The sequence below is a fragment of the Ipomoea nil genome, unplaced genomic scaffold (genome assembly GCF_001879475.1).
Source record: "Ipomoea nil cultivar Tokyo-kokei standard unplaced genomic scaffold, Asagao_1.1 scaffold1770, whole genome shotgun sequence".
NCBI classification, from domain to species: Eukaryota; Viridiplantae; Streptophyta; class Magnoliopsida; order Solanales; family Convolvulaceae; genus Ipomoea; species Ipomoea nil.
This window is the reverse complement of record NW_017618198.1, coordinates 3,679,260-3,705,643: the sequence shown is the minus strand read 5'-3', so window position 1 is coordinate 3,705,643 and position 26,384 is coordinate 3,679,260. Positions and strand designations below refer to the sequence as shown.

Here is a 26,384-nt window from a genome sequence, read left to right as displayed (position 1 = left end):
AGTAAAAGTTAGGAGAATATATTTTTCTTTCCATATATGGCGATGAATTTGATCATTTTCACTAGAATCTTTTAAAAAAAATTAAAAATGTGGCGATACAAAAGTTGTCTTCCTCAATTTTCTTAAAGAATAACTATAAGTCTATAACTGTAAAAAAGGTCATTTATTACTCTTTTTTATTTTATTTATAAAGGACAGTAATGAATTATGATTGTCCAACAAAATCAATCAAACTCTCTTTGTCCTTTAGCTATTTTTTGATAACCAAATTTTCTAATTTTGCCCGACTATATCATGAATCTCATATCATAAACTCATGTCAGATCAACTCAAATCTTAAGTAAAGTTTTTTATTCACAATATCAATACTCTGGGATCACATATTTTCCATGTTAGGTAAATTCACTACTTAGAGGGGTGATTTCCTTCTCAGTTAACTAATCAGTAACCACATATACTTATTATAATTGTACATACTTTTTATTTCATTCTAAACCAAAAAAAAAAATAAAAATGTTTGACTTTTTTAAAATTAAAAAAATTAAACAAAACTATATCATTGCCAAAGCTAACGGGGAGTCACGTCTTAATTGCCACACCGCCCTATTTAATTTCTCTTTCATTTCTTAATGTTTCTATATTTAATTTGAAACATATAAGCTTATATAGGTGCGTCGGATATTTTCTAGAACAAGAGTAATATGGTAACTTATATGTTTCATATCTTAGATGCTACAAATTTATTTGATTCGTTAAAAATTAATTAATTCATAAATAATTCATTATACTGTATTAGGGTTGGGGTCCAGCCTTTTGGAGGAAAGATTATAACACGGCAAATTATATTGTGCACAATGCATTGTACGTCTTAAAAATTTATGTGTATTATTTTAAGAGTTTATGTATATTACATTAAGAGTATGTATATTACATTAAGAGTTTATGTGTATTACGTTAAAAGTTCATGTGTATTATGCTAATATTAACAGGGCGTTTGGTTGGAGGGATTTTAAATTCCCTTCCCACTTAATTCCCACCTAATTCCAAAGGCCATTAAATTCCGTAGTTTGGTTGGAGGGAATTGCAATTCCCCCATTTTCATGGAATTAAAATCCCATGTCCCCCCCTGGTATTTTAATGGGTGTTGCTATTTGCACCACCTTTTGGTCAAAAGTAGGTATAAAGTATCTTGAAATTGTAAAAAGGTGAAAATTTTTAATAATTACATAGGTGGTGTAAATAGCCAAATGGTGATTCATTTTGCTATTTACACCACCTTGGTCAAACCTCATTTATGAGGTGTAATTAATAAATTTTTAATTCAAAATTTAATTAAGAGAAAATGATACTTTTTTCCCCTAAGTTATATATTTATAGTACTTTTTACCCCTGAATTATTCATGTTAGCATATTAGCCCCTCAACTATTCTAAAAGTGACGATTCTCCCCCCCTCCCTCCTTCGATATATTAAATTGACATTTTTACCCTTAAAGTAAATATTTTATTTATTTTTCTTCTCTAACAAATTATTGCGTATACGTAGGGATGACCACGGTTCGATTCTAACTGAACCGGACACTATAGCAATCGAATTAAAAGTTTCCGGTTAAGGGAAAATTGTACATTTTTTCTCTCTGAGTTATATGATTATATCACTTTTTTTTTTCTCTTAGTTATTTGTTCATCCACATTTGCTCCCTCAATTATATTAAAAGTGGCAGATTTTCTACATTTTATGTTAGGTGAACATTTTTACCCTTAAAACTAAATATTTCATTTATTTTTTCTTCTCCAACAAATTATTGTTAATATGTACAGATGATTATGGTTCGAAACAATTTTTTATTTTATTGCCAATTCAAAATTTATTTATTTATATATTTATTATAAATTCTATTTCTTATTTTTAAAATAATATAAATTTAATAATTATTTTATTTTATTTTATTTCATTTTTTCGGTTCTGAATCGTAAGTATAAGAAAATAAAGTTGTGTTGTGCCTTCACAATTAGTTAGATTTGTTCTATATTTTCTTAAACATTTTTAACCCTAAGAATCTAAGCTCCACTCCCAAGGTTCGAACCTATGACCATTTATTTGAAATGGTAATTGAAATGTCATCATATTACATGATAGTTGGCTTAATCATATTATATATAATTAGTATTGTCCCGTGCGATGCACGGACTAAATATTAAAAATTTGTTTGTAATGTTAGAATAGGTAAAAAAAATGTTTTTAATAATGGTATTTGAAGTACAGAAGAAGAAAACATGAACCACAATTTAATTGTTTAAAATTACATTTTTATTAAGTATATGACAAAATAATTATGATATTGTATTTACAATATTTAATTTAATAATTGAAAATAGTATGAAAAAGTTACTATATATTATTAATCGCAACTAGCGGTATACATATTTAATCTTGAGTATGTTTACACCTAGTATGCTACCCATGCGATGCACGGAATGAATATTGGACAACATTATAATAATATTATTTATTAAAAAATACATAACCTAATATCAACATAGTTGCAATTCATATTCATATATATATATATATATATATATATATATATATATATATATATATATATATATATATATATACACACACACACACACACATCATATGGTCTTGTGAAAATTACATGTTGTTAACCATTAATATCAATATTTAATTTTCACAAGACCATATGGCTTTATTATAATTAAGATTAAGATAATCATATAAAAATTAATTGCTGTTAAATCAAAGTAATTGTAGATTACTAGTATATATGTCCTTTAATGAAGGTGTGCATTCCTCAAAAAGAGAGAAATCAAATATAATCTTAGATATAAAATCACACTCCAAAATGCCATTGGAACGTAATGGATTGTCAATTTCAATATGACTGCGAAAGCCTAAGAAATCAATATTTTTTCCCCTTTTTAATTGGAATGAAGTTCGGAAGAGTAATATATAACACGTGTGATTGTAAATTAAAACAAACTCCCTTTGGCTTTGCTTACGATTCAGAACCGAAAAAATAAAATACAAAAAAATAATTATTAATTTTTTTTTAAATAAGAAATAAAATTTATAATCAATAAATAAATTTTGAACTGACAATAATAAATTAAAAAAAAATTGTTTGAACTGAACCGTGACCATCCGTACATATAAACAATAATTTGTTGGAGAAGAAAAAATAAATGAAATATTTAGTTTTAATGGTAAAAATGTCTATCAAACATAAAAGGAAGAAAACATGCCACTTTTAATATAACTAGGAGGCAAATGTGGATACATGAATAACTAAGAGGGAAAAAGTGTTAAAAGCATATACCTAAGTGGAAAAAGTGTCATTTATAATAAATATTTGTTAAAAAAATAATGTTTGACTAAAATTAATGAAGGTGGTGCAAATAGCAATTTTTCATTTACACCACCTAAAAATTATCACACCTATTAAATAGGTGGTGCAAATAGCAATTAGGGTGGTGCAAATAGAATTCTCCATTTTAATTCCTGGGAAAAAAAGATAGTGATGAGTCAAAATTACCCCTTCCTTTTTTAACCTAAAATTAATGTCTAACAACAGTAATGGACATTTTTGACTTTATACTACTTATTCCCTTTCAATTCCCATGTATACCAAACATTGGAATTGAAATTCCCAGTAATTTTATTCCTGTCAACCAAACACTGGAATTTAAATTCTCACTTTATTCCCAGTAATTCAACTCCCATGGAATTACAATTCTTTTCCCACATAATTCCCCCCTCCAACCAAACGCCCTGTAAGAGTTTATGTGTAATTGTGTATTATGTTAAGAGTTCATGTGTATTCCGTTAAGAGTTTATGTATATTATGTATTATGTTAAGATTATGTGTATGTTTGGTTCGCACATGGGAATCGGAATCGGAATGAGTATCAAATACTTGGTAATGGTAATATGTTTTGGTGAAAGTATTTAACATGTTTAGTAGTAGGGTGGAATGAGAATGATTACTAATAGTAGTGCTTGAGATTGAATAAGAGAATAAAATCTTTATTTTATTTAGGTATGAGTTTTTTAATTGATGGAGTATTCGAAACTTCTAAAAACCTATCAACCAAACAATAACAATCACTTTCATACCCATTACTATGAGCAAAATCAATCAATCAAACACACCGTATGTGTATTATGTTAGGAGTTCATGTGTATTCTACTATATAGGGTGTGTTTGGTTCGCACATAGGAATCAGAATCGGAATGGGTATCAAATACTTGGTAATGGTAATGAGTTTTGATGAAAGTATTTAACATGTTTGGTAATAGGGTGGAATGAGAATGGTTACTAATAGTAGTGCTTGAGAATGAAACCCTTACAGGGCGTTTGGTTGGAGGGGGGAATTATGTGGGAAAGGAATTGTAATTCCATGAGAGTTGAATTACTGGGAATAAAGTGAGAATTTAAATTCCAGTGTTTGGTTGACAGGTATAGAATTACTGGGAATTTCAATTCCAATGTTTGGTATACATGGGAATTGAAAGGGAATAAGTAGTATAAAGTAAAAAATGTCCATTATTGTTGTTAGACATTAATTTTAGGTTAAAAAAGGAAGGAGAATTTTGACTCATTACTATCTTTTTTTCCCAGGAATTAAAATACCAGGGTGATATGAGATTTTAATTCCATGAAAATTGGGGAATTGTAATTCCCTCCAACCAAACTACGGAATTTAATGGTCTTTGGAATTAGGTGGGAATTAAGTGGGGAGGGAATTTAAAATCCCTCCAACCAAACGCCCTGTTATTGTATTTGGGTATGAGTTTTTCAATTGATGGGGTATTCGAAACTCATAGTAATGTTCTAAAAACCTATCAACTAAACAACAACAATCACTTTCATACCCATTCCTATGGGCAAAACCCACCAACCAAACAGACCCATAATTATGTACATATGAAACATCCATTATATTTATCGAGATATGATTATATTTATTACCCCGTAAATAAAAAAGATATGATTAAATATTTTGATTTATCTTCTCCATTGCATTCTCTCTCACCATTACAAAACCTCCAATAATTGTCAACATTAATATTTTAGTGTGTGTCTGGCTGGGTTCATTCCATTCTGAAACATGCACCCCACGTTGTGTCAACCATCCAAAACCACAGCAAACCTTAAACACACACACAAACCTTAAACATTAATCAACCAATCAATCCCAAACTTTAATTTGCCCTCCTCCTCTTCTCATTCAATTCTATTCCCCTCAACAAAATCTCTCCGATCCCTCCCCATTTCAGTCAGCTTTTTAATGCTTTTCTGAACCCCCATCTGCAATCCGGCTAGCTTGAATCAGAGAAGATGGTTCAGGCAATCGAGGCAGACGCGGGGAGCCAGAACACGGCCAATAATGGCAAACCATCAGGTAATTAGCATAAACTGATAGTCAGACTACACATTTATGTTATATATATATAGAGATATATATATATATATATATATATATATATATATAGATGGGTGGATAGTTACATGCATTTTTGTGTTCTGGGGTGGTTGTTACAGACGAGAAGCTGATGAAGGAGAGGTTTGCAAAATTGCTTCTTGGTGAGGATATGTCAGGCGGTGGAAAGGGCGTTTCTTCTGCTTTGGCTTTGTCAAATGCAATCACAAATACAGCAGGTATGTTTTTTTAATGGCCTTCAATCATGGTTTAATATATATATATATATATATATATATATATATATATATATATATATATATATATATATATATATATAGGGGTATGATCAAATGAGAACATGGTTCCCCCGTAAAAAGTGAGAACTGATCTCAGGGTTTTAGTAAAAGAAACGGATCAATTTTATAATTATTGTAAACATTAGTATTTCTCAAGATGGAGGGTGAACACTTTTTTACAGGGGAGATGTTCTGAGTTTACCCCTTCTCATGAGTTCGTGAGATCTGGTCCATTTGTACAGTTGATAATGGATCAGATTTGACAATTTATCTCTAGCTTTCTGTCCACACGGACACATGGGAAGGGGTGAACTCATTTGATCATGAATCTATATATATATTGGTGAAATTGAGGTTGTGTTTTAAGAGTTTTCATATTTATTGTATTGTCATTTATGGTTTGTGTTTCCCCCCCAAAAATGCAGCTTCTGTGTTTGGAGAAATAAAGAGATTGGAGCCAATGGCAGCAGAAAGGAGAGCAAGGTGGAGAAAGGAAATAGATTGGCTTTTGTCTGTTACAGACCACATTGTTGAACTTGTCCCTTCCAAACAAACATCAAAAGATGGAACATGCATGGAGGTATACTATAATCTCCCACACATATTTACTAGCTGATAGTTGGATTGCATATTAATGGTAATATGCTCAACACGCCCCCTCACGTGTGCGGTGGGTTCTAAGCAACATGTAGAAATTCGAACCCATGACCTGATTTGGCTCTGATACCAAATTGAAGCATGTGCTCGCCTAAGCTGATAGTTGGATTGCATATTAATGGTTATATGCTGAACAAACAACACTCATATATGCTTCTTTGTTTGACAGATTATGGTAACTAAGAAGAGAACCGATCTGCGAACGAACATCCCAGCGCTACGCAAGCTAGACGCGACGCTCATTGTAAGATTTTTGCAGTTCATCGCACTTTCTATGTCTGTGATTCTTACGGGTTACTGATACATGGAAAACCGACAGGATTGTCTGGACAGCTCTAAGGATCAAAACGAGTTCTACTATTCATCGTCGAAGGATGATGGTGAGCAGAAAGGCAAGAATAGCAAGAAAGTCGACAAATGGTGGATACCAACTCCTCATGTCCCGCCTGCTGGCTTGTCTGAATCTTCGAGGAAATGGTTACAGGTTCAGAAGGATTCGGTTAACCAAGTTCTCAAAGCAGCCATGGCCATAAATGCTCAAGTTCTTGCAGAAATGGAGATCCCAGAGAGTTATATAGAATCTCTGCCAAAGGTAACACAAATAGCAAGCTTTCATTACATTCCCCCTATCATGCTTAAAAGTTTAGGGGAGTAATAAAATTTATGCGTGTTTTGATGTTAGAATGGTAGAGCAACCCTGGGAGACTCGATCTACAAAAGCATCACAGATGAATATTTCGATCCTGATTATTTTCTGTCCATGATGGGGTTGTCTTCAGAACATGAACATAAAATCGTGGAACTTAAGAATAAGATTGAAGCATCTGTAGTGATTTGGAAAAGGAAGATGATCCATAAAAATGAAAAGTCGAGCTATCGTTCAGCTGTCAGTATGGAAAAACGAGAGATCTTTGAAGATCGAGCAGAGACTATATTGCTCATTCTCAAGCACCGCTACCCTGGAATCCCTCAATCTTCACTGGATATCAGCAAAATCCAATATAACTCGGTAAGATCTCATACCATTAGCTAAAACATACGTTATGTACTCCTACATTTGTCTAAATACGAGATTCTTCCTATGTTGTTTATTCCTAGGATGTCGGGCATGCAGTGCTGGAGAGCTATTCGAGAGTAATTGAAAGCCTGGCTTACACGGTCTTGTCAAGAATAGAAGACGTTATTCAAGCAGATGCCGCTACACAAACTAACCATGCCAGCAAAAAGAAGGGTTGTTCTCATAAAGACACTCCAAATGCTAAAGACGCAAATGCATCAATGACACTGTGGGACTTCATGGATTGGTCGAAGTTGGATCAAGGAGAGGACGGTGCAAAGAAAGGAGTTAAGGATCAATCGGCAAAAGACAAAGACGCAAAGCTCCTAAGTAAACCACCCAGCTTAGTAGTAACCACCGGCAAGAAAACTTCCTACTTGGAAAACTTAGCAGGCTCCATAAGTCCTACAGCACGCCACTAAACATTTTAAACTGTGCAATGCTGGTTAGCTCAGATCAGGAGCCTGGAATTGAATCTCGACTTATGGTAGGAGACTAGGAGTTCATCAAGACTGATAATAAGGCTCGGGCTGAGATGTATTTATCAAGATCGGTTCATGCCTTATAGGATTTGACCAAGTTATTCCTCGTGTAATTTTGGATATTCCATACCCTAAACATAACTCACCTTCCAAAGAGTTCCATCTAGCTTACAATTAGTCGTCTATGACCTTGTAGAAATTGGAGAGAAGATATAGATTATAGTATTCATATTTGTTTTTGGATATTCCATACCCTAAATAGATTGTTTGGTTTGATTTGATATGGTTCCTTCTATAAATTCACAATTATCATAAGCATACGAAATCCCAAATCAATCGAATGAAATTGCACAAGAACATTAAGCTAACAAGAGAGCAATGTTTCAAATGGCAATAATATTGAACTTCTTGAAATAGAGGTCTCTAGTAGGCTTCAGTTATACTTACAAGCTTACACCGGACACAACAAAGACAGAAAATCTTGAACGGCGACATGTTTAGATCTTGCCACGAGGTCCAAGCTTGGGGGGAAGTTGTGGGCCCTTCTTTATGGGAAGAATATCACCATCTGCGGTTGCACTGAGGTAAGCAAGAGTGGAACCGCCGCCTAGGATCAAGAATTTCAGCAACAGACCTCTCTTGGTGAAAGGAGCAGCAAACGTCTCAAAGAACTTGCTCTGCGAATTTCAATCCAAGCAAGAAAGAAGAGCCTTAAAGTACGAGCAAATACAACGCCATAAACGTTTACAAGCCTAATCTCTAGACAAGTATGACTCAAGTATACTACAAAACTAATTACTCTGTAATAAGCAACTTCTCTATAGTCATGAAATGTACCAATCTGTATATTAGGTGACTGCTAGAAAATATTAACAAAATGAAGTTGTTCAGACGGTTAACTTGGTAACCACAATGTTACAAGTCTAACTCCTAGCAGGACTGGCCTATTGGCCTTCTTGGTTTTAGCCAACGGTTTACATTCTTGTGGTCTTTTGTCAGACTAGGATCACAAGGCAGGGATTAACTAGTGCAGACCCTCGGGTAATGGCTGCGGGTTTCTTGGTAACCCAAAATAAAATGAAGCCAAATATACCTGAAGAGAGTTGTATGGTGAAGGTGCATCTGAGCCATACAAGTCCCATTGCCCAGTGGTGTTGCCCAAATCCTCCAAGTCAAAGTAAACACTCTTGTCACCATACTTAGCCACAATAGCACCAGCCCTATTCACACAATGCACACAATCAGTTCAGTTCTAGATCACTTTGTGGAAGTTTGGCTGTACAAATTAAAGATGAACTCAATTTAAACTTAACCAAAATGAGATTTAAATCCTTAGCATAGATTAAAGTTGCATTCAAAAAAAGAGTAAAGATTGGATCTTGCCTGGGTTTGGAGGGTTTGAAGTTGAGGCGAGATGATTTAACATGGAGCTTGGTTCCATTAATGGAGCTCCCGGCAAGGCCATTGACGGTGGTGGGCTTGACAGCAGAAAGGGTTGCTAGAGATGCCATGGCCTTTCTTTCTTTCGCTCCAAACAAACAAAAATGGATTTTCAGTTCTTGATTATTTGGAGTGTTGATTCCAGCGCGGTGGGTTTTTGATGTTTTTGCGTGGATTGTGTGGAGACACTTGGCGTTGTGGGTATCTTTTTAGGGATATGAAGTCCCATTTATGTGGTGCCACATGGATTATGCATGGATAAGCCTATCTGTTATTAGATTGTGTCATCTGTCAATTTTTCAGTCTATAGACCATCATATATGGGGCTAACTAAAAAAAAATTGCTCCATTTTATAGCGCTCACTTTGATTGAGAGCAAATAGTATATGTACGTTTATAAATGTACAATTATTAGCCTATCAATCAGGGTGTTGCAATTTGCACCACCCTTTAGTCAAAAGTTAGTATAAAATATGATGAAATTTTAATTTTGGTCTTATGACTATATAGGTCTTGTTAATTTCAGTTCATGACTTTTAAAAGTGTTAATTTAGTACCTCAACTATGCAATTTTTGTCAATTTTGGCCACTCCGACCAAATTACCGGTCAAATTTCGCTGAAAAATTTTAATTGTTAAAATAATGATGATATTCTAATCATTTCACGTCTCTTTTCTTCTTCCTATGCGAGTCCATCACTTCCTCTCCCGTTTTCGACGAATAAAATGAACTAAGATGATGGGGAAAAGAGGTTTGATGATATTAAAGATATGGTTTACAGTGAGAAAGAATGTCGGAAACGAGGAGAGAAAGGGATGGACTCGCCAGAGAAGAAGAAAAGAGGCGTGAAACGACCAAAATACCCTTATTATTTTAATCATTAAAATTTTTTGGCGAAATTTGACCGAAGTGACCAAAATTGACAAAAATTACATAGTTGAGGTACTAAATTAACACTTTTGAAAGTCAATGACTAAAATTAACAAGACCCCTACAGTTTAATGCAATCTGATTTTCTTGGCTTTCAAAAAAATATGACCAAAATTAAAATTTCCTCTATAAAGTATCTTGAAATTGTAAAAAAGTGAAATTTTTTAATAATTATATAGGTGGTGTAAATAACCAAATGAGTGTTGTTCATATTGCTATTTACACCACCTTAATCAAACATAATTTACGAGGTGTAATTAAATAAATTTTATACACCAGTTAGTCAATATATAATTTTAGACGATGTCTACTTGGGTATAAGGGGAATACAAGGTTGTGTTATATAGAAGTCATGAGATTAATGTATAAATTTTTATTTTATTCGTGGAGACTATATAGACTTGTGACTAACCAACTAGGCTAGCTCTAACAGATATAGTCATATGTTATATAAATAATATTTATTTAGTATCATGCTTATCCCTATAAATACCCAACGTTTATCCTGGTAAAATTCATTTCAAATTAACATCAAAAATCAAATTGCTCCTCTCTTCCACTATTATTATTATTATTATTCACAACAATATTGATCATACAATAATTAATGTGCAATCCAACTAAAAGTTTAAACTTTTAGTTGAGATGGAGCTCCAACTAAAAACTTAGTCTTTAGTTAAGGTAGAGCACATGCTTCAATTAACAATACTATCCAACAACATTTTCCACTTAAAAATTCATTTACTCCGTACTATTTAAAAAAAAAAAAAAAAAAAAAAACCTTCCCATCCTCAAGCGCAAGCCCCAGCTGAAATTGAAATACTGTAATGAAATTGCGATTTGCGAAATATTTTTAGCTTTGTGGCTTTGTGCTCGTCATCCTCTTTCTTATCCAAACTCTCCCAAAATGCCACTCACCTCTCCTCTTCTTCAACTCCCAATCTCCCAATTCAAATCCCTCACCCTCGCTACCCCTTTCCTCCATGGCTCCTCCTCTCTGTCCCATCTCTCAAAGCCCTCTTCTTGCATCTCCGCTCCCCAGCCACGCGCCCCCGCTTTCCTCCCCGCAATTCGGGCTATGAAGGTCATGCAGGGCCGCGTCGTCTGCGCCACCAACGACAAGACTGTTGCCGTCGAGGTTGTCCGCCTCACAGTGCACCCAAAGTACAAGCGCAGGTACAGGGTGAAGAAGAAGTACCAGGCTCACGACCCCTCCAACCAGTTCAAAGTTGGGGACTTTGTTCAGCTAGAAAAGAGCCGCCCCATTAGCAAGACCAAGACTTTCGTTGCCATCCCTGCCCCTCCCAGGAATCAGCGCAAGCCCAAGGAGGATACCGAGTCCCAGGAGCTTGGGCTTCCCATGGAGTCCCAGCAGACTGAGAGTAATTAGAACTGGCTTTGTTGGTATTCAAAGTTTGATTGTATTTTGCGTTTTCTTGAATTTTTGCTAGTGAAAACTTATCATTGTGTAGTTTGATTAATGTGTTAAATAATGAATGTTTTGTCTTGATTTTATGGGTTTAGTATCTTTGTTGCTCACTCCTGATTGGTGCTTATTGACAATGTGAATTAAGATGTTCGATCATTTGTCTAACAGAAGATTGCAATTCTGGTTTGAACAGTTCTATAAGGGGAATTCTTAGCTACGCCTTTCTCACTAAACCAAGTTATATTGAAATGCATTTGACACCTAATTGATTGTGATTGTGTAAGAAAGAATCTGCAAATACACAACCAATGCTATTAAGTGGAAGCTTGGTTCAATCAATGGAAGGCCATTATCCTGATTTAGTATATTTGCTATTTTGGATTTCAATCTAAACTGTCTGGTGCACTTTACTGCCCTCAAATCTTTGCATGATGTTTGAGAGTGTCATGTCTGCTTCTTATAGACTTGTTGGGCCTTAAACTATTTGTATATTCCATACTTCAAAAGCTATCAAGGTATTCGTGTTAGGATTGTCATCACTGCAGTACCATGCCTTTAGGAATCCTGTAAACCCTCATCCAATAAGTTACTTGCCCTCATTGTGAGGTTTGAACAGTTTTAGAAGGAGGTTCTTGAATCTTGGCTAGGCTTGTTTCACAAAGCCAAGTTATATTGAAATGATTGATTGTGATTATGTGAGATTGTGAGAAAGGATATGCAAATACACAGCGACCACCATTAAGTGGAAGCTTGGTTTTGTGCAGTGAGACTAGCTAAAAGTTTTCAATCAAAACTTTTGGCTCACTTTACTGCACTCATACATTTGCAATATTTCTGACTGCCTGATTATAGACTTGTAGGGTCATAAAGTATTTGTATATTCCATACTTTAAAAGCTATCATGATATTTGTGTTAGGATTGTTAAGTTACTTGCCCTTCTTTAAGACTAGTGTTATACTTTTATGCAACCTTGGTTGGTTTGACTAGTGTAAGTATTTTATATTTAACACTTCTTTACATATATTACTTTCTACCTTGAATAATTATCTAATCAGAATGGAACATCTTACTGAACACTACTTGTCTATGACTTTATCTTAGTTCTATCCCCAACGCTACTTGACTTTATCTTAGTTCTATCCCCAACGCTACTTCTGTGTCTCTTGATGTGTCTCTGGATGATATCATCACAACTCTGTGTGATGATTTCCACACTTATCTGATGATCCACAAGGCGCAGGCGATAATCAACACTGTCTCCGTCGCCGTTGTCTTTGATTCTTGATTTGGTTGATGACACTTAAATTGCCTATGACCGATAACAAAGTAAAAAAAATTTCTTTAGTAATTTAGCAATTTGCGTCTGGCACTTTCTTTCATAATGTGGACTTGCAAAGTAGCGTAGTATAGTATGCATTTTTCCATCAATCTAGTCGCCATATTTACTTACCGTCATAGTACTTTAACAGATATGTGTATTCTAAGCAGATTTCTATTTCTGTAAGACCTGATTGAAATTTTGAGCTAAGTGTCAAGTACTCGTTTTCCACTTACGACATCTCGTGCGGCCCTAGCTAATTTTTTCCCTTCAAATAGCTAAGTCAGCCACTCGTCCGACCCTCGGAAGTATTCGTCAACGGAAGTATGCTAAGTAAAGGGTCGGATGGCTAGGAAAACAAGTAAGGCAAGAATATTCTAAAAACACTTGAGGAGTTGCTTAATTCGTTACAAATGAGGCCCCCCTTGAGGGGTATTTATACCCATTCCACCTCCTCAATGGAGGGTGGAGATTGAGTTAATCCTACGGTTAAGATTTGTTCTCTAGAATCCTCATAACTCTCTACAAAACCAAGAGAATTCTCTAATGTTCTAGAATATTCTAAGGTGTCCCTACAACTACTAGTGTTATGTATATGCTTCTAGAATATTCTACTAACTATGAGATGCTATGTACAAGTGCTAGAGAAGTCGAGAAAGATGTAGCAAACCTCGGAAATGTGTAGCAAAGTGCCCCGCGCGTTACATAAGGTTGAGTGTTGCAGGATTCACAATATGTCATTATAGAATCAAATTGCAATAACAATAATGCATATTGTTGGATGGAGGCCGGTGTAGGGATAAGTCCATGCTGTCCAGCATCTTGCCTCTAAAAAATGTGGCAGTATAAAGAAATAAAGTTGTCCTTTCACTACAAGCTATAACTTTTGGTATAGTGATAAGTGCTTGATCCTAATAAGTGATATCAGAGCAAGATCACGGATTCAAGAGAACTAAAGTTGCGCCGCGCTTTATTCTAACACATATTTGCATATGTGGTGGTTTCAGTTAGAATGATATGATGGAGATTTCAAAATTTCCATATTTCCAGGAAGAGATGACTAAAAACTTGTGACTGCATTTCCCAAAATCATGCCCTTTGGGCTTTTGTAGGTTTGGCATTTCCTAATGCACTGGTGACTGCAAAAGTGCAAGTAGAACAATAGTCTGGGAACATTGTAAAATCAAAAGACAAAAATATGGTCATACATTGGTGTACTGAAGAGCTGTTGGAAATTTCAAAGAAACATCCTGGAAGGCACTTAGTTTTGTCTTCAAGATGTCTTAGTTTGAATGCAAATCAGGACAAACTTCAATGAAATCAAGATTAACTAACTATTCACAGCTTGTATGGGCAGCTCAATTGGTCATATAGGGTGAATTTGGAAACAATGATCAGGGATCGAGTTTCACCAGCGGCAGTGTGGGAGCGGCTTCTTGTGCGAAGTAAGCAAAGGTCCAGTTGAGTTATCATGATTTACATCCTCCCAAAATGCTCTGTCGGGCCCTTAGAGTTGGGAATTCAAACTTTTTGGGAACAAGATTAGTTACTCACAATAGAAATTCACCACACCCCCACCCCTAAAAAAAAAAAAAAGGAAAGATTTTTAAGGTACCATCTCTCAATCACGTGACTCAAGTTGCTAAATGTGTTTTTGTATTTTACTTCTATTAATCTTGGCCAGTTGCTACAACTCTCTTAATTCTGTTTTGCTGTTCATTGAATGAAATGATGCTAATCACCAAACAAGTAAGAATTAAATAATGCATTATTATTGTAAATAAGATTTAAGGCTCTGTTTGGCAGAGCTTATTTAGGAGCTTATAGCTTATTTTAAGCTCCTATTAAGTTATAAGCTCTGTTTGGTAATGTTCCCAAAAATAAACTCCTAGCTTAAAATAAGAGCTTATTTTGGAACGCTACTTTAGACAGCGTTTCAAAATAAGCTCCTAGCTTCCTAACTTTTTTTTTTCCATATTTATCCTTATATATTAAAGAAATGACATAATTTACCCTTCCCAATTAAAATCTTTTTCTCTTCTCCTTTATCCGCAACTTTCACCGCAAATATTATTATTATTATTATTATTATTATTATTATTATTATTATTATTATTATTATTATTATTATTATTATTATTATTATGGGATTTGCAACAATATTGCTACTTCATTATGAGATGCTAGATCATGGTTATGCTAATAGTTTTATTTCAAAATGTTAATTTTTTTTAAAGACAAAATGTTAAATTTTAATATGTAAACAAACTAATTTAAATTTTATGAAGATGTCCTTTTTAGTCTTTTTACATTTATCAGCTTATTAAAAATCTATTTTTACCAAACACTTTCAATCATAACAGCTAGCTTAACAGCTCTTCAGTTTTCAGCTCCGAGCTTATAGCTTTTCAGCTTTCACCTCCTAGCTTATAGCTTTTCAGCTAGGTTTGCCAAACAAAACCTAAGACAAAACTCGGATATTGATAGGAAAAATAATTTTAATTGAATTTTAGAATATTTAGATTTTCGATGTCTAATAAAAAAAAAGTCTACATAAATAATGTTACTTATTACAGTATAACAATTAAACGTCATACTAGTAGTCATTTTGTTACCATTATTATGAAGAACTAGTAATTCACCCGCGCGATGCACGGGCAAAAATTATGTTATTATAAATATAAATAAAAAATAAAAAAATTAAAATATTTTAAATTATTTAATATAATAATATTTTTGAGCTTCCATTGGTCAAGTATTTATTATTTTTATAGAATACAAAATTAAAATTAAAATTTTGTATGGTTAATATAATCTCTAATTATGTGCATAACTTATAGAGAGAATTTACATAATTACATTGATTTATTCTTAATTGTATTTCATCTATATTATAATTTTCACAATACGAATAATAACTAAGATAATTACATTTGGAAAGCAAATTTCAAATTTTGTATGAGTAAATTTAAACTCTAATTAAACACATTTTTTATATGATTATATAATATATAGCTATTTTATTTTTCAAAAGTACATTTTTTATATGATTATATAATATATAGCTATTTTATTTTTCAAATGTTGTGTTTTTTTTTTTTTTTTAATAATAAAGGATGTTGTGGCATTAATTGTAATATTAATTACTTCCCAAACCATATAGCTTTATTATAGTTAAGATATGAGATATGAGTGACATTTTTTGAGAGTTTGGATAAGAGGATAATGAGTATACATAAAATGACCTCTTATGTTTCACATTTCATTACACTATACACACACACACACACAATCATATCATAGCTCTTATGCATAATAGTATCATAGTTCTAGAAATTTCTTTATATTATTGCGGAGTTAACATGCTATATACTAGCACGAGAATGATTTAGCTAGACGTTAGGATTTAACTATACAACCTTCAAAATACCCACATTCTTTCACATATTTTTTTCCTAATAAATCATTTTTTGCTCGAAATGAATTAAACCTTTCTTTCTTGTTAACTAATTTCAAAGAATCTTGACCCATGGAAAGAGGCATTTTGCCATATCCTCGGGTTAGTAAAGTTTTTAAATCTTTTATTCTGATTACAAGTTGGTTAAAGGAAGAGTACGTGTGTGGCCTAGCTGGGCGCGTATTTGGCCTTCACGCGATATTCAATGCTCATTAATTAAAGTATTGGGACCCACAAATCTGCAATATCTCAATACCTTGTAATTATCACTCCTCCACGGCTCCACATCATCTTACTTTTCTTAAACATCGTGTAAAAACTTTACAATATCTACTTGATGTAGATGCTCTTTAATAGGACTAACTAGAAAACAAACGGTATGGCACAATTAACATCCTATTCTACTATAATATTGTAATTTTTTTATTACATTTTTAGTATATTTATCATCTTTTTACTTTTTGAGTGACATTTTGGACATGTTTGGTTAATGGCGGATCCACCATTTCAGCATTTTGACCAAGGTCAAAATGCCAAAAAAGTTGTTTAGCGCTGCTCCAAACCGCCAAGTTTGCAAACGCTGCATATAGCAACATTTGAAAATGGCGTTTTGGGGAAATAATTTATATTTCCCCAAAACACCCTTACAATAATTTATAAAAAAAAAAAAAAAAAAAAACTAATGAGCCTGCCCATCCGCTGGCAGCTGATGGACATAGCTATTCTAAAAAAATGGAGCCTTGAGGCTCCTTTTATAGGAGCCTCAAGGCTCCATCCCCCACTTATCTCACCGATGTGGGATATGTGGGGGAGCAAATTTTACAAAAGGGGAGTCGCACAGCGGCTCCCCTTTATTATTTTTTTTAAATTTTTTTTACATTATTATTATTATTATTATTATTATTATTATTATTATTATTATTAGAGTTTATTACCAAAATGATCCCTCGACTATTACGAAATTACCAATTTGGTCCTCGATAATTTTTCTTGCCCAATTAAGTCCTTCGACTTTGAAAATGTTAACCATTTTGGTCCTCGTTAAAATTCCATCCATGAGCTGTTAAATTTAAGGACATAAAAGTAATTTTATATATCTTATTTATTAAAGCTTTTCTTCATTGGTTTTCCACTCCTTAACCGTAAAGCTCCTGGGAATAAACTCTTTAATAAATAAGATAGACTTTGTAGCTAGCCACCCAGAAAAGCTGTTGGTTCTCAGCCTCTATCCAAGCTGCCCCTCATAGTCTATTTTCACGGTGGAGGCTTCGTCGTGTGTAAAGTCGACACGCCTAACTTCCAAGATTTTTATCGCCATATTGCCAATGAAGTATCTGCGGTGGTAATCTTCGTTGAGTACCGCCGCACGCCGGAGCACCGGTTGCCGCCGACCTATGATGATTGTATGGAAGCACTGTATTGGATAAAGAACAGCGACGATGAGTGGCTCGCAAAATACGTTGACTTTTCTAAATATTTTAATTTCTAATGGGCACAAGCGTCGGTGGCAACGTAGCCTACCGCGTGGGTCTAAGCGCATCTTCGAGTTGTACGGAGTTGAAGCCATTAGAGATGAGAGGCCTGATATTACACCACCCATATGTCTGAGGGAAAGAGATGACCGCATCAGAACTAAGATCGGTGGATGACAAGCTATTTCCTTTGCGCCTAAATCATCTTATGTGGGAGACGGCACTCCCGGCCGACGTTGATCGAGATCACATTTACTGCAATGCGATGGTGGAGATTCGGTCAAATCCCGACATTTTTGATTAGGTTAAAGCTCTGGGGTTGAAGGTTCTAGTGTCTAGTTGCGGTGTGGGGATCCATTGGTTGATTGCCAAGTTGAGGTTTTGAATGTTTTGAGAGACGCATGCGTGGAAGTGGTGGGCAGGAATAATGATCAACATGACAACATGATATGTATTAGATGGAGAGCTACAGAGGCTACCACTATGCAAATTTCAGGTGACCCCCACCCCTGCAACTGAAGAAGGGGAAGAGCAGAAGTGGGTCAGCCTCCTCGAGGTGATGGAGCATGAATGACCTAGAGTTTCAGAGGAAGAAGAGGGTGGCTAGCTAGAAAGTCTACTCTGTTGAATAAACTCCAGGAGCTTTACGGTTAAGGAGTGGAAAGCCGATGAAGAAGAAAAACTTTTTTTTTAAATAAATAAGATATATGAAATTACCTTTATGTCCTTAAATTTAACAGCTCATGGATGGAATGTTAATGGAGGACCAAAATGGTTAACATTTTCAAAGTTGAAGGACTTAATTGGGCAAGAAAAATTGTCGAGGACCAAATTGGTAATTTCGTAATAGTCGAGGGACCATTTTGATAATAAACTCTTATTATTGTTATTATTAAATATTAAATATATGTATACCCTTTAAGTCATTTTACATGTTAACCGCTAATCTAAACAGCTGATTTTACCAAATATCTTTTTATAAACCGCTAATATAATCCGCTAGTCAAACCTGCTAACATAATCCGCTATTTGTTAACCGCTAACACAATCTGCTAACGCTAACCGCTGTTTGCCAAACAAGGCCTTTATGTTCTATGCATTACACCGTTACACGGGTGAAACACTATAACTTAAAAAACAAAAAAAAAAAAAAAAAAACCAAAAATGAAATTTCAGTGGGGATTCGAGTTGTGGGGAAGAAGTGAATGACTGCGACTCTGAGAGCCCGCTGATTTCACAAATATTAAACTCCCTAAACCGGAACTTGACCCATCTCCGACCAAAAGCGCAAAACCCGGAGCCGCCGACGTCTTCCACGTCACATTGCAGTGACTTCGCCACCATTATGGTTGAGTCGCCATAAATTTTATTTAATCTTTACCAGCAAGCAACTAATCTTTAACACGATGATAAGCTCATTTATGTCCCGCTTCAATCACTTTCTCACTCTCAAACTGAAACCACCCACGTCTCTTCGTCACCATTATACCATTACTTCATTTGGTACTCGTTTATTTTCTTGCAAAGGCCGCAGCTTTATCTCCAACCAGTCTCGCCTCCTCTCTCCTGGTAAGTGTTTGTTTCTTTTCTTGAATGAAAATTGACACCCTCACTGTTTTTTGGTTACTTTATGTTATGAAGTGCATAAAGTTGAGCATATTTTTGAATTTTGATGCGCGAAAAGGACTTTGTTGTTTAGTTTGGGTATGGAATGTTCTGAGCAATGTGTAATTGAATGTTAATGTGGGTTAGCAGTGAAATATTTCATACTAATGAACAGGAAAACAGAGATGGGGATTCTCAGTGTGTTTGCCAAAAGACAGTTCTATAGTTTGGGGGAGGAGAATCAGGAGATGATTGCTTAATGGATGAAAATATTGTATCTTGAAACATTGATGACTCCCTGATATAGCAGTTCTGAATTTGTGCTTTACTGGTTATATAGCTCTGTGCCTCTTAGCATAATTTGCATCCATTTCTGTTATTTGGATTATAGATAGCATTCCTTGTTTGCAATTTACAATTTCATTTACTTTACAGCTCCACATATTAGTACATTTATGGAGCTTGTTAAAGAAATAGCTAGCTGGTCGCCTGAATCTCAGCAGAATATTGTCATTAAAGATGATCAGAAGTGCTGTAGTTACCTTCAACTAATCTCATATGCTGGAAGGATACATGATCAGTTAAGCAATCTTCACCAGAAAAATGTGAGTTTGAAACGACCTTTTATTATTTCATGGTCATCATCTCAAAGAGAATGGTAGCAAGTCAGCTGGCTCAAGCTACTTGTATTTAGTTTTAGAATTTAGAAGAAATTATGTTTTCTAGATTCTTTGTTTCACTTCCTTCTTTTCTCCGAGGCTCACATTCTTTGCAGTTGACTACCATTTGCAATTTCTTTGTTGTTTGCAACTTATCCTTTCTTTCTTGTAGGGAGATAGTATACAACAGAAAGATCTTGGTGGAGCAAGAATTGGAATTGTGGCTAAACCCTGTGCTGAGTTTGTTGCTGGAATACTGGGGACTTGGCTTTGTGGAGGTGTAGCTGTCCCTCTTGCTTTAAGCTACCCAGAAACTGAGCTCGTACACGTGATGAATGATTCGGTGTGCCCTTTGTTTCCACAATTTTTGTTTAATATTTTCCTGCCAGCTTAAGTCTTTCCATGTTTTGTAGAATCTAACCTTGTAGTTTTTGCTGATTGGGGTGGTAGAAGTAAATAATACTTAATGTGTACTTCGTATGGTGCTTTTTATTGGACTCCGAACTCCTTAGTCCTTACTTGAGATGATTATCATCTCTAATGAGGCTGATTATAATATTTTATCTCTCGTTCCATAAGCCGTAGTTAATATGTGATGTTTATGTACTCGGTATCATTTATTTCCATCCATTACTAATTTGGTTGGATTTTTATATCATTTTGACTGTTAGGACATCTCTATGATTTTGAGTACTGAAGATCATCGGGATATTATGACCAATGTTGCAGCTAAGACTGGCGCTCAATTGTCTTTCCTTCCCCCCATTCCCATTTCATCCACTGATCATACACAGTCACACATTGAGAGTAATGGTGGTAAAAGAGTGCCGCAATTTGAATTATCCCAAAATATACAAGGTTAATATGATGTGCTTACTCTCTAGTTTACTATACTGTTATTTGATTAATTTTTTTAATTGTGGAGTTTAGATACAATGTGTCTTTTTTATTATTTCCTGTAATAATGTAGGAGAGGACCCAGCATTGATTTTGTACACTAGTGGTACTACGGGGAGACCAAAAGGAGTTGTGCACACACATACAACCATCCTAGCACAGGTGTGCTTCAGAAATTATGTTCATTTATGCTTCCTTAGGCACAATGATAGATATATAATGTATTTTGTATTTGAACAATTTGCTTTATTTTCTGTGCATTTACAATTTATAAATTTTTGTTGTTCAGGTCCAAATGTTAACAAACGCATGGGAATACACATCCAATGATCATTTCCTGAACTGTCTACCTCTACACCATATCCAAAAATGCTATATTTAATTGTACAGAACTACAGAATTTTCCGCGTTATATTATACTCACCCATCTGTGCTTTTGCATCATTCTTATTTGATTAGCTTGGCTTGAAGATTAATATGCCAATCCTTAACTTTCGATGAACATGTGCATGGGCTTTTTAATGCTTTATTTGCACCTATCTATGCAGGTTCCAAGGTAACTTCTATGAATCAAATTATTTAGTTAAAATCGGTTTTATTATGTACTTTACTGATTTTGGACTTTCACCTACAACATCCGTTCTGCTTGGTTGCAATACCCTCATAGTCATGTACCTGCTTTGCATTTTTGAAGGTTGAATTCATGCCAAAATTCAGTGTGAGAGGAATTTGGCAGCGATGGCGTGAATCATATCCTATAGATGGGAGTAAATCTGATGATGCAATAACAGTATTCACTGGAGTAAGTATGCTCATTTCTGCAAGCTAATGAATATTGTGGTCATTTTATGGTATGATCATAATTTTTGTTTTGTTTTGTTTGTTTTTGTTTTTTTTTTTGGTCGTTGCCTATAATTCTTGAAGTTTCCATGGCTAAACATTTCTTTGGCTTTAGTTCTCATCAAAGATTGAGTCAGAATAAATGCTAACTACAATGATCTAATATGCGCTAATCTACTCTTAAATGTTTACATCAGCATGCTCGACTGCTCGTTATATTGTCTAAGAATTTACAGAACGCCTGATGTCACGGCATTACTTCTGCACCACCCCCACCGTGACCCTTTCAAAACTTGCCCTAATTGTTCTTTGTGTTTGTTATAGTGTCCTATTTGGTCCAACAATAGCTGCAGTCTTTACAGCTTGTTTAGATTGTATTTCTGTTTTTATTAGCTTTTATAAAGTTTTCTTGATGTTTATATTTCATTTTGATTTTCTCATCATTTAGGTTCCTACCATGTATACACGGCTTATTCAAGGTTATGAAGCAATGGATACAGAATTACAAACAGCTTCTGCTTCAGCAGCAAGGCACTTTCGCCTTATGGTAAGTAGACTACTGGGAACATAATTTTGAATGAGAAAGCCACCCCCAACCCCTGGTCCCTTTTTGTTTGTTTGTTTGTTTGTTTGTTTTTTTTTTTTTTTTTTTTTTTTTTTTTGAATAGTACTGGCTCTATTATAGTGTAGTATCTGTTCATCTATACTTTCTCAACCTGTTGAAGTACAAAGAGTCAACACCGCCTCCACTGAGGCTCGATCTCATGACCTCTCATATGGGAGAGTCACTACATGCCATCTGAGTACAACGTGCTTGGCATTTGTTTGTTTGTTTTTTTTTTGGGAGACGGGTGGGTGGGTGGGGGTGGGGGGGGGTGCTGTTGACACCATCTTTGTGAGCAATTGTCCCATAATCTTCTCTTTTACCCACTGCATACCGTATTTCCAGATGTGTGGCTCCTCTGCACTTCCTCTTCCTGTAATGCAACAGTGGGAAACAATCACCGGGCACCGCCTTTTAGAGCGATATGGCATGACTGAGGTATATGCACTTAACTTTTCGGTCATGTCTTTATTAAGAGTTAAGATGCTATATTAGTATTGTCCATTTAATTTGTTCTCAAAGTTACTTCCATGCTTGCTCTAACGGCAAAGCCTTTTAGTTTGTAATGGCGATTTCTAATCCCCTAAGAGGTCACCGCAAAGGAGGTACTGTGGGCAAGCCATTTGCAGGCGTACAGGTGAGTGTGTCTTATTTCATAGTTCGTAGTTATAAGAGCACAAATTGGATACTCTTCCCTTAGCAAATTGGTGTTGGATATTGTCTTATTTCCTTGGTTTCCGATAGGCCAAGCTCCTATCAGAGGATGTGAACGGTGATGACAAAACAGCGGTGGGCGAGCTCTGCATCAAAAGCCCTTCATTGTTTAAAGGATACTGGAAACTTCCCGAGGTTTTGAGCTTTTTATATTTGGAATTTCAGTGTCTCGGTGCCATTTGATACGATTGTTTTCTAATATCAAATGCTTGTTAGGTTACCAAAGAGTCATTTACCGATGATGGGTTTTTCAAGACTGGAGATTTTGCTAGAGTCAATGAAGATGGATACTATATCATTTTGGGCCGTAAGCATTTTTTTGACAGAGTATATGTCAACTTGTGTTGGCTTATGAGAGCACTCGACATAACTGGCTTCAAAATCCTTGCATTTTTCAGGTACCAATGCTGATATAATGAAGGTTGGTGGATATAAGTTATCTGCACTGGAAATAGAAGCCGTTCTCTTGGAGGTTTCTATTCATCCTTTCATCTTACTCTTTATCCTTCCTCCGAAATGCTTAGCTACACGATAATACAAAACTGGTTACGCGACTAGAAGATTTTGTTGAGCATATAACCATTAATATGCAATCCAACTATGAGCTTAAGCAAGCTTTTAGTTGAGATGGAGCACATGCTTCAATTTGGTATCAGAGTTATGCCAAAGGTCAAAAGTAATTGGCCCGCACACGTGAGGGGCATGTTGAGCATATAAATGTGCAATCCAACTATCAGCTTAGGCTTTTAGTTGAGATGGAGCACATGCTTCAATTGATTTTACTATTCTTCCTCTCGTAAGACATTTGGTTAGAAACATGTTAGTTTTCACTTAACAGAACTTCCTTTCAACAGCATCCGGTAATATCTGAGTGCTGTGTGTTGGGTTTACCCGAAAAAGATTACGGGGAAGTTGTGTGCGCAATTGTTGTGGTGGACGCAGATCTCAAGCAAAAATGTGAAGCAGAATCAAAGCCCGCTCTCACCTTGCAAGAACTTCTTGATTGGGCTAAGGAGAAACTTGCCCCTTACAAGGTATTGCTCGCATTCTCATTCTTAGTTATCATTCTTGAAGCAATCGTGGTGTTGCTTATTATTATTTTGTCATTTATCTCGAATGCATCTACGTTCTGCTATAGTCGTTTTAACCTGCCATTGAAATTGCAAACGAGGATGAACTTAACTACTTAAGCTAGTTTGAAACTATATTATGACGCGTTGCAGATGCCCTCACGCCTTTATGTTTGGGATTCACTACCTCGCAATGCCATGGGAAAGGTTACATTCATTCCTGATTCTTTTCTGTTGTCCTTCTAAATGATCAAAACAAGAATACATACTTATCTCAGTCCCTTCTTCCCGATTTTAGGTGAACAAGAAGGAACTGAAGAGAAATTTGAGTGATGACGATAATTGAATTTTTGTCTAGATAAAAGGCCAAAATGTGTTCAAATAGCAAGAGAGAAAGAAAGGAAACAGTTACCAAGTTATCAGCTACAAGGATACAACATACAAAAACACAAAGGAAGCTCTTTAAGCACGTTTTACATTTAAAATGATCTCAAGCGTTGGTTGAAGGTTTTGGCTCATTACCCTCATCCGACCCACACCTATTTTCTAACAATCTTTGTCTTTTATTGCTTACATTATCTCACAAAACTTTATAGTTATCAAGTCAATTGTTCGACCAACTCAACTGGGGTTGCCATCAATCTAGACGGATAACTTGATATATGGTAGGAAAATGATATTATATCACAATTAGTTGGAATTGGTACGGAGTTGAATTTCCAAAAATGGTTACTTTGATCAGGCATTACATACCCAGGGTACCATCCACCATTTCTTCACATCCATTTTCCTACACACATGATACACGACCAAAACTTTGGTTCCTACTCACTTCAAAACTTTAAATAGAAAGCAGAATTTTCACAAACAAATAGGGAGTTTTGTACAAATATCACCCAAAAAAGACAAGCAACATTGGTTAGAGAGGGTCCTGTTCTGCTATATTTTAAACTAACAGCAGAAATTTGTAACATCAAGCTTTCTTGGTTAGAGCACCCGTTTAGTAAGTGGGAGGTCTTGAGTTCAACTCTCAATGAAAGCATTTCTCAAAAGGTTTTAGCTGGGCCAAGTTATATTTCGGATTTCCACTAACCTAGTATGCATGTGAGCTTCCTTGTTTGTGTTGATTGGGTTGGTAATATGACATGAAGATAATTCTGCAACTTTTTATTAGATCTGAACTTTCTTATGAGGTTGATTATGATTATTATAATATTATTATTGTAAACTCATGAACGCATGGTATATACAACTTCCCACAAATTTTATGTATTTTGAGAGTTTGTGTAAGAGGATGATGAGCACATGGAAAATGGCCTTGTTCTTGTCTTCCAAGTTGGCTGGCATGCTTTGTAGAATCTAACCTTCATTATTGTTTTTTCTAATTGGGGTAGTAGAAGTAAATAATACTTGATGTGTACTTAGTTTTTGACTTAGGAAAAATTCTATTAGTACTTGTCTTTCTAGTAAAAGAAACGCAAGTCCCTACGGAGTTTCTTATATTTTAAGATTTTTTTTTTTCATTTAACATAAGGCCGGGATGCAAGTCCCAAGCCATAGTTAATTTATTCTCAAATTTATTTCTCTTACTCTAACGGTAAAGCCTCTTTCTCCCAAAAGGTTAAATCCTCAATCCCAGGGCTCCACATCTCGGCCCGACATAACATTTGAAAGGATATAAATCACGTGGACTCAATAGCTCAGTAGATATGGCCAAATGTCGGTGTGGACAAGAGATTTGTCTACTTTAGATATAATCCCTACTACCGTTGTCGAGATTCAAACATTGGTCTCTTTTCTCAAAATTTACCTCTATTAACACCTCAAATTTGTGGTTTAAGAATTCTACCCACATAATAACTCAAACTTCTATCAACTTGGTCTCTGATAACTTGATACATAATAAGTTGGGAAAATCATATTACATCATTATTAATTGGAAGGTATGGAGTTGAATTTCCAGATGATTACTATGATTAGGGCATCCTCAATAGTGAGATTTTTTGT

At 35.0% G+C, this 26,384-nt stretch overlaps 4 protein-coding genes across 4 annotated transcripts; 3 read left to right on the top strand and 1 right to left on the bottom strand.

Annotated features, from left to right (window-relative positions):
- The first annotated feature begins 5,058 nt into the window (after positions 1 to 5,058).
- On the top strand, positions 5,059 to 8,422 carry LOC109192468 (rop guanine nucleotide exchange factor 12-like). Its single transcript, XM_019343121.1, has 7 exons — positions 5,059 to 5,428; positions 5,569 to 5,685; positions 6,171 to 6,325; positions 6,572 to 6,646; positions 6,722 to 6,994; positions 7,085 to 7,411; positions 7,501 to 8,422. The coding sequence occupies exons 1-7, from the start codon at positions 5,365 to 5,367 to the stop codon at positions 7,879 to 7,881; spliced, it is 1,392 nt and encodes a 463-aa protein (XP_019198666.1). The 5' UTR covers positions 5,059 to 5,364; the 3' UTR covers positions 7,882 to 8,422.
- On the bottom strand, positions 8,269 to 9,558 carry LOC109192472 (photosystem I reaction center subunit VI, chloroplastic). The gene is made up of 3 exons (XM_019343130.1): positions 9,325 to 9,558; positions 9,035 to 9,161; positions 8,269 to 8,618 (listed from the first exon to the last, which is right to left on the bottom strand). The coding sequence occupies exons 1-3, from the start codon at positions 9,450 to 9,452 to the stop codon at positions 8,439 to 8,441; spliced, it is 435 nt and encodes a 144-aa protein (XP_019198675.1). The 5' UTR covers positions 9,453 to 9,558; the 3' UTR covers positions 8,269 to 8,438.
- A 1,592-nt stretch (positions 9,559 to 11,150) lies between these two features.
- Positions 11,151 to 11,839, top strand: LOC109192471 (30S ribosomal protein S17, chloroplastic). Its single transcript, XM_019343129.1, has one exon. It carries the CDS (start codon positions 11,219 to 11,221, stop codon positions 11,699 to 11,701), a length of 483 nt encoding a protein of 160 aa, XP_019198674.1. The 5' UTR covers positions 11,151 to 11,218; the 3' UTR covers positions 11,702 to 11,839.
- A 7,330-nt stretch (positions 11,840 to 19,169) lies between these two features.
- Positions 19,170 to 24,741, top strand: LOC109192466 (malonate--CoA ligase). Its single transcript, XM_019343120.1, has 17 exons — positions 19,170 to 19,557; positions 20,029 to 20,198; positions 20,425 to 20,595; positions 20,924 to 21,110; positions 21,223 to 21,311; positions 21,439 to 21,508; positions 21,653 to 21,705; positions 21,844 to 21,951; positions 22,438 to 22,536; positions 22,939 to 23,031; positions 23,153 to 23,230; positions 23,338 to 23,442; positions 23,524 to 23,614; positions 23,706 to 23,779; positions 24,162 to 24,341; positions 24,531 to 24,584; positions 24,676 to 24,741. Exons 1-17 carry the CDS (start codon positions 19,395 to 19,397, stop codon positions 24,721 to 24,723), a joined length of 1,833 nt encoding a protein of 610 aa, XP_019198665.1. The 5' UTR covers positions 19,170 to 19,394; the 3' UTR covers positions 24,724 to 24,741.
- The last annotated feature ends 1,643 nt before the right edge of the window (positions 24,742 to 26,384 follow it).

Coding starts and splice junctions, on each gene's coding strand:
- LOC109192472 (XM_019343130.1), bottom strand. CDS start 9,452: ATGGCATCTCTAGCAACCCTTTCTGCTGTCAAGCCCACCACCGTCAAT. Junction 9,162..9,324: donor TTCAAACCCTCCAAACCCAG/GCAAGATCCAAT, acceptor TTGTGTGAATAG/GGCTGGTGCTATTGTGGCTA. Junction 8,619..9,034: donor CACCATACAACTCTCTTCAG/GTATATTTGGCT, acceptor TGAAATTCGCAG/AGCAAGTTCTTTGAGACGTT.
- LOC109192466 (XM_019343120.1), top strand. CDS start 19,395: ATGATAAGCTCATTTATGTCCCGCTTCAATCACTTTCTCACTCTCAAA. Junction 20,199..20,424: donor GCAATCTTCACCAGAAAAAT/GTGAGTTTGAAA, acceptor TCTTTCTTGTAG/GGAGATAGTATACAACAGAA. Junction 23,615..23,705: donor ATACTATATCATTTTGGGCC/GTAAGCATTTTT, acceptor TGCATTTTTCAG/GTACCAATGCTGATATAATG.
- LOC109192471 (XM_019343129.1), top strand. CDS start 11,219: ATGCCACTCACCTCTCCTCTTCTTCAACTCCCAATCTCCCAATTCAAA.
- LOC109192468 (XM_019343121.1), top strand. CDS start 5,365: ATGGTTCAGGCAATCGAGGCAGACGCGGGGAGCCAGAACACGGCCAAT. Junction 6,995..7,084: donor ATATAGAATCTCTGCCAAAG/GTAACACAAATA, acceptor TTTTGATGTTAG/AATGGTAGAGCAACCCTGGG. Junction 7,412..7,500: donor GCAAAATCCAATATAACTCG/GTAAGATCTCAT, acceptor GTTTATTCCTAG/GATGTCGGGCATGCAGTGCT.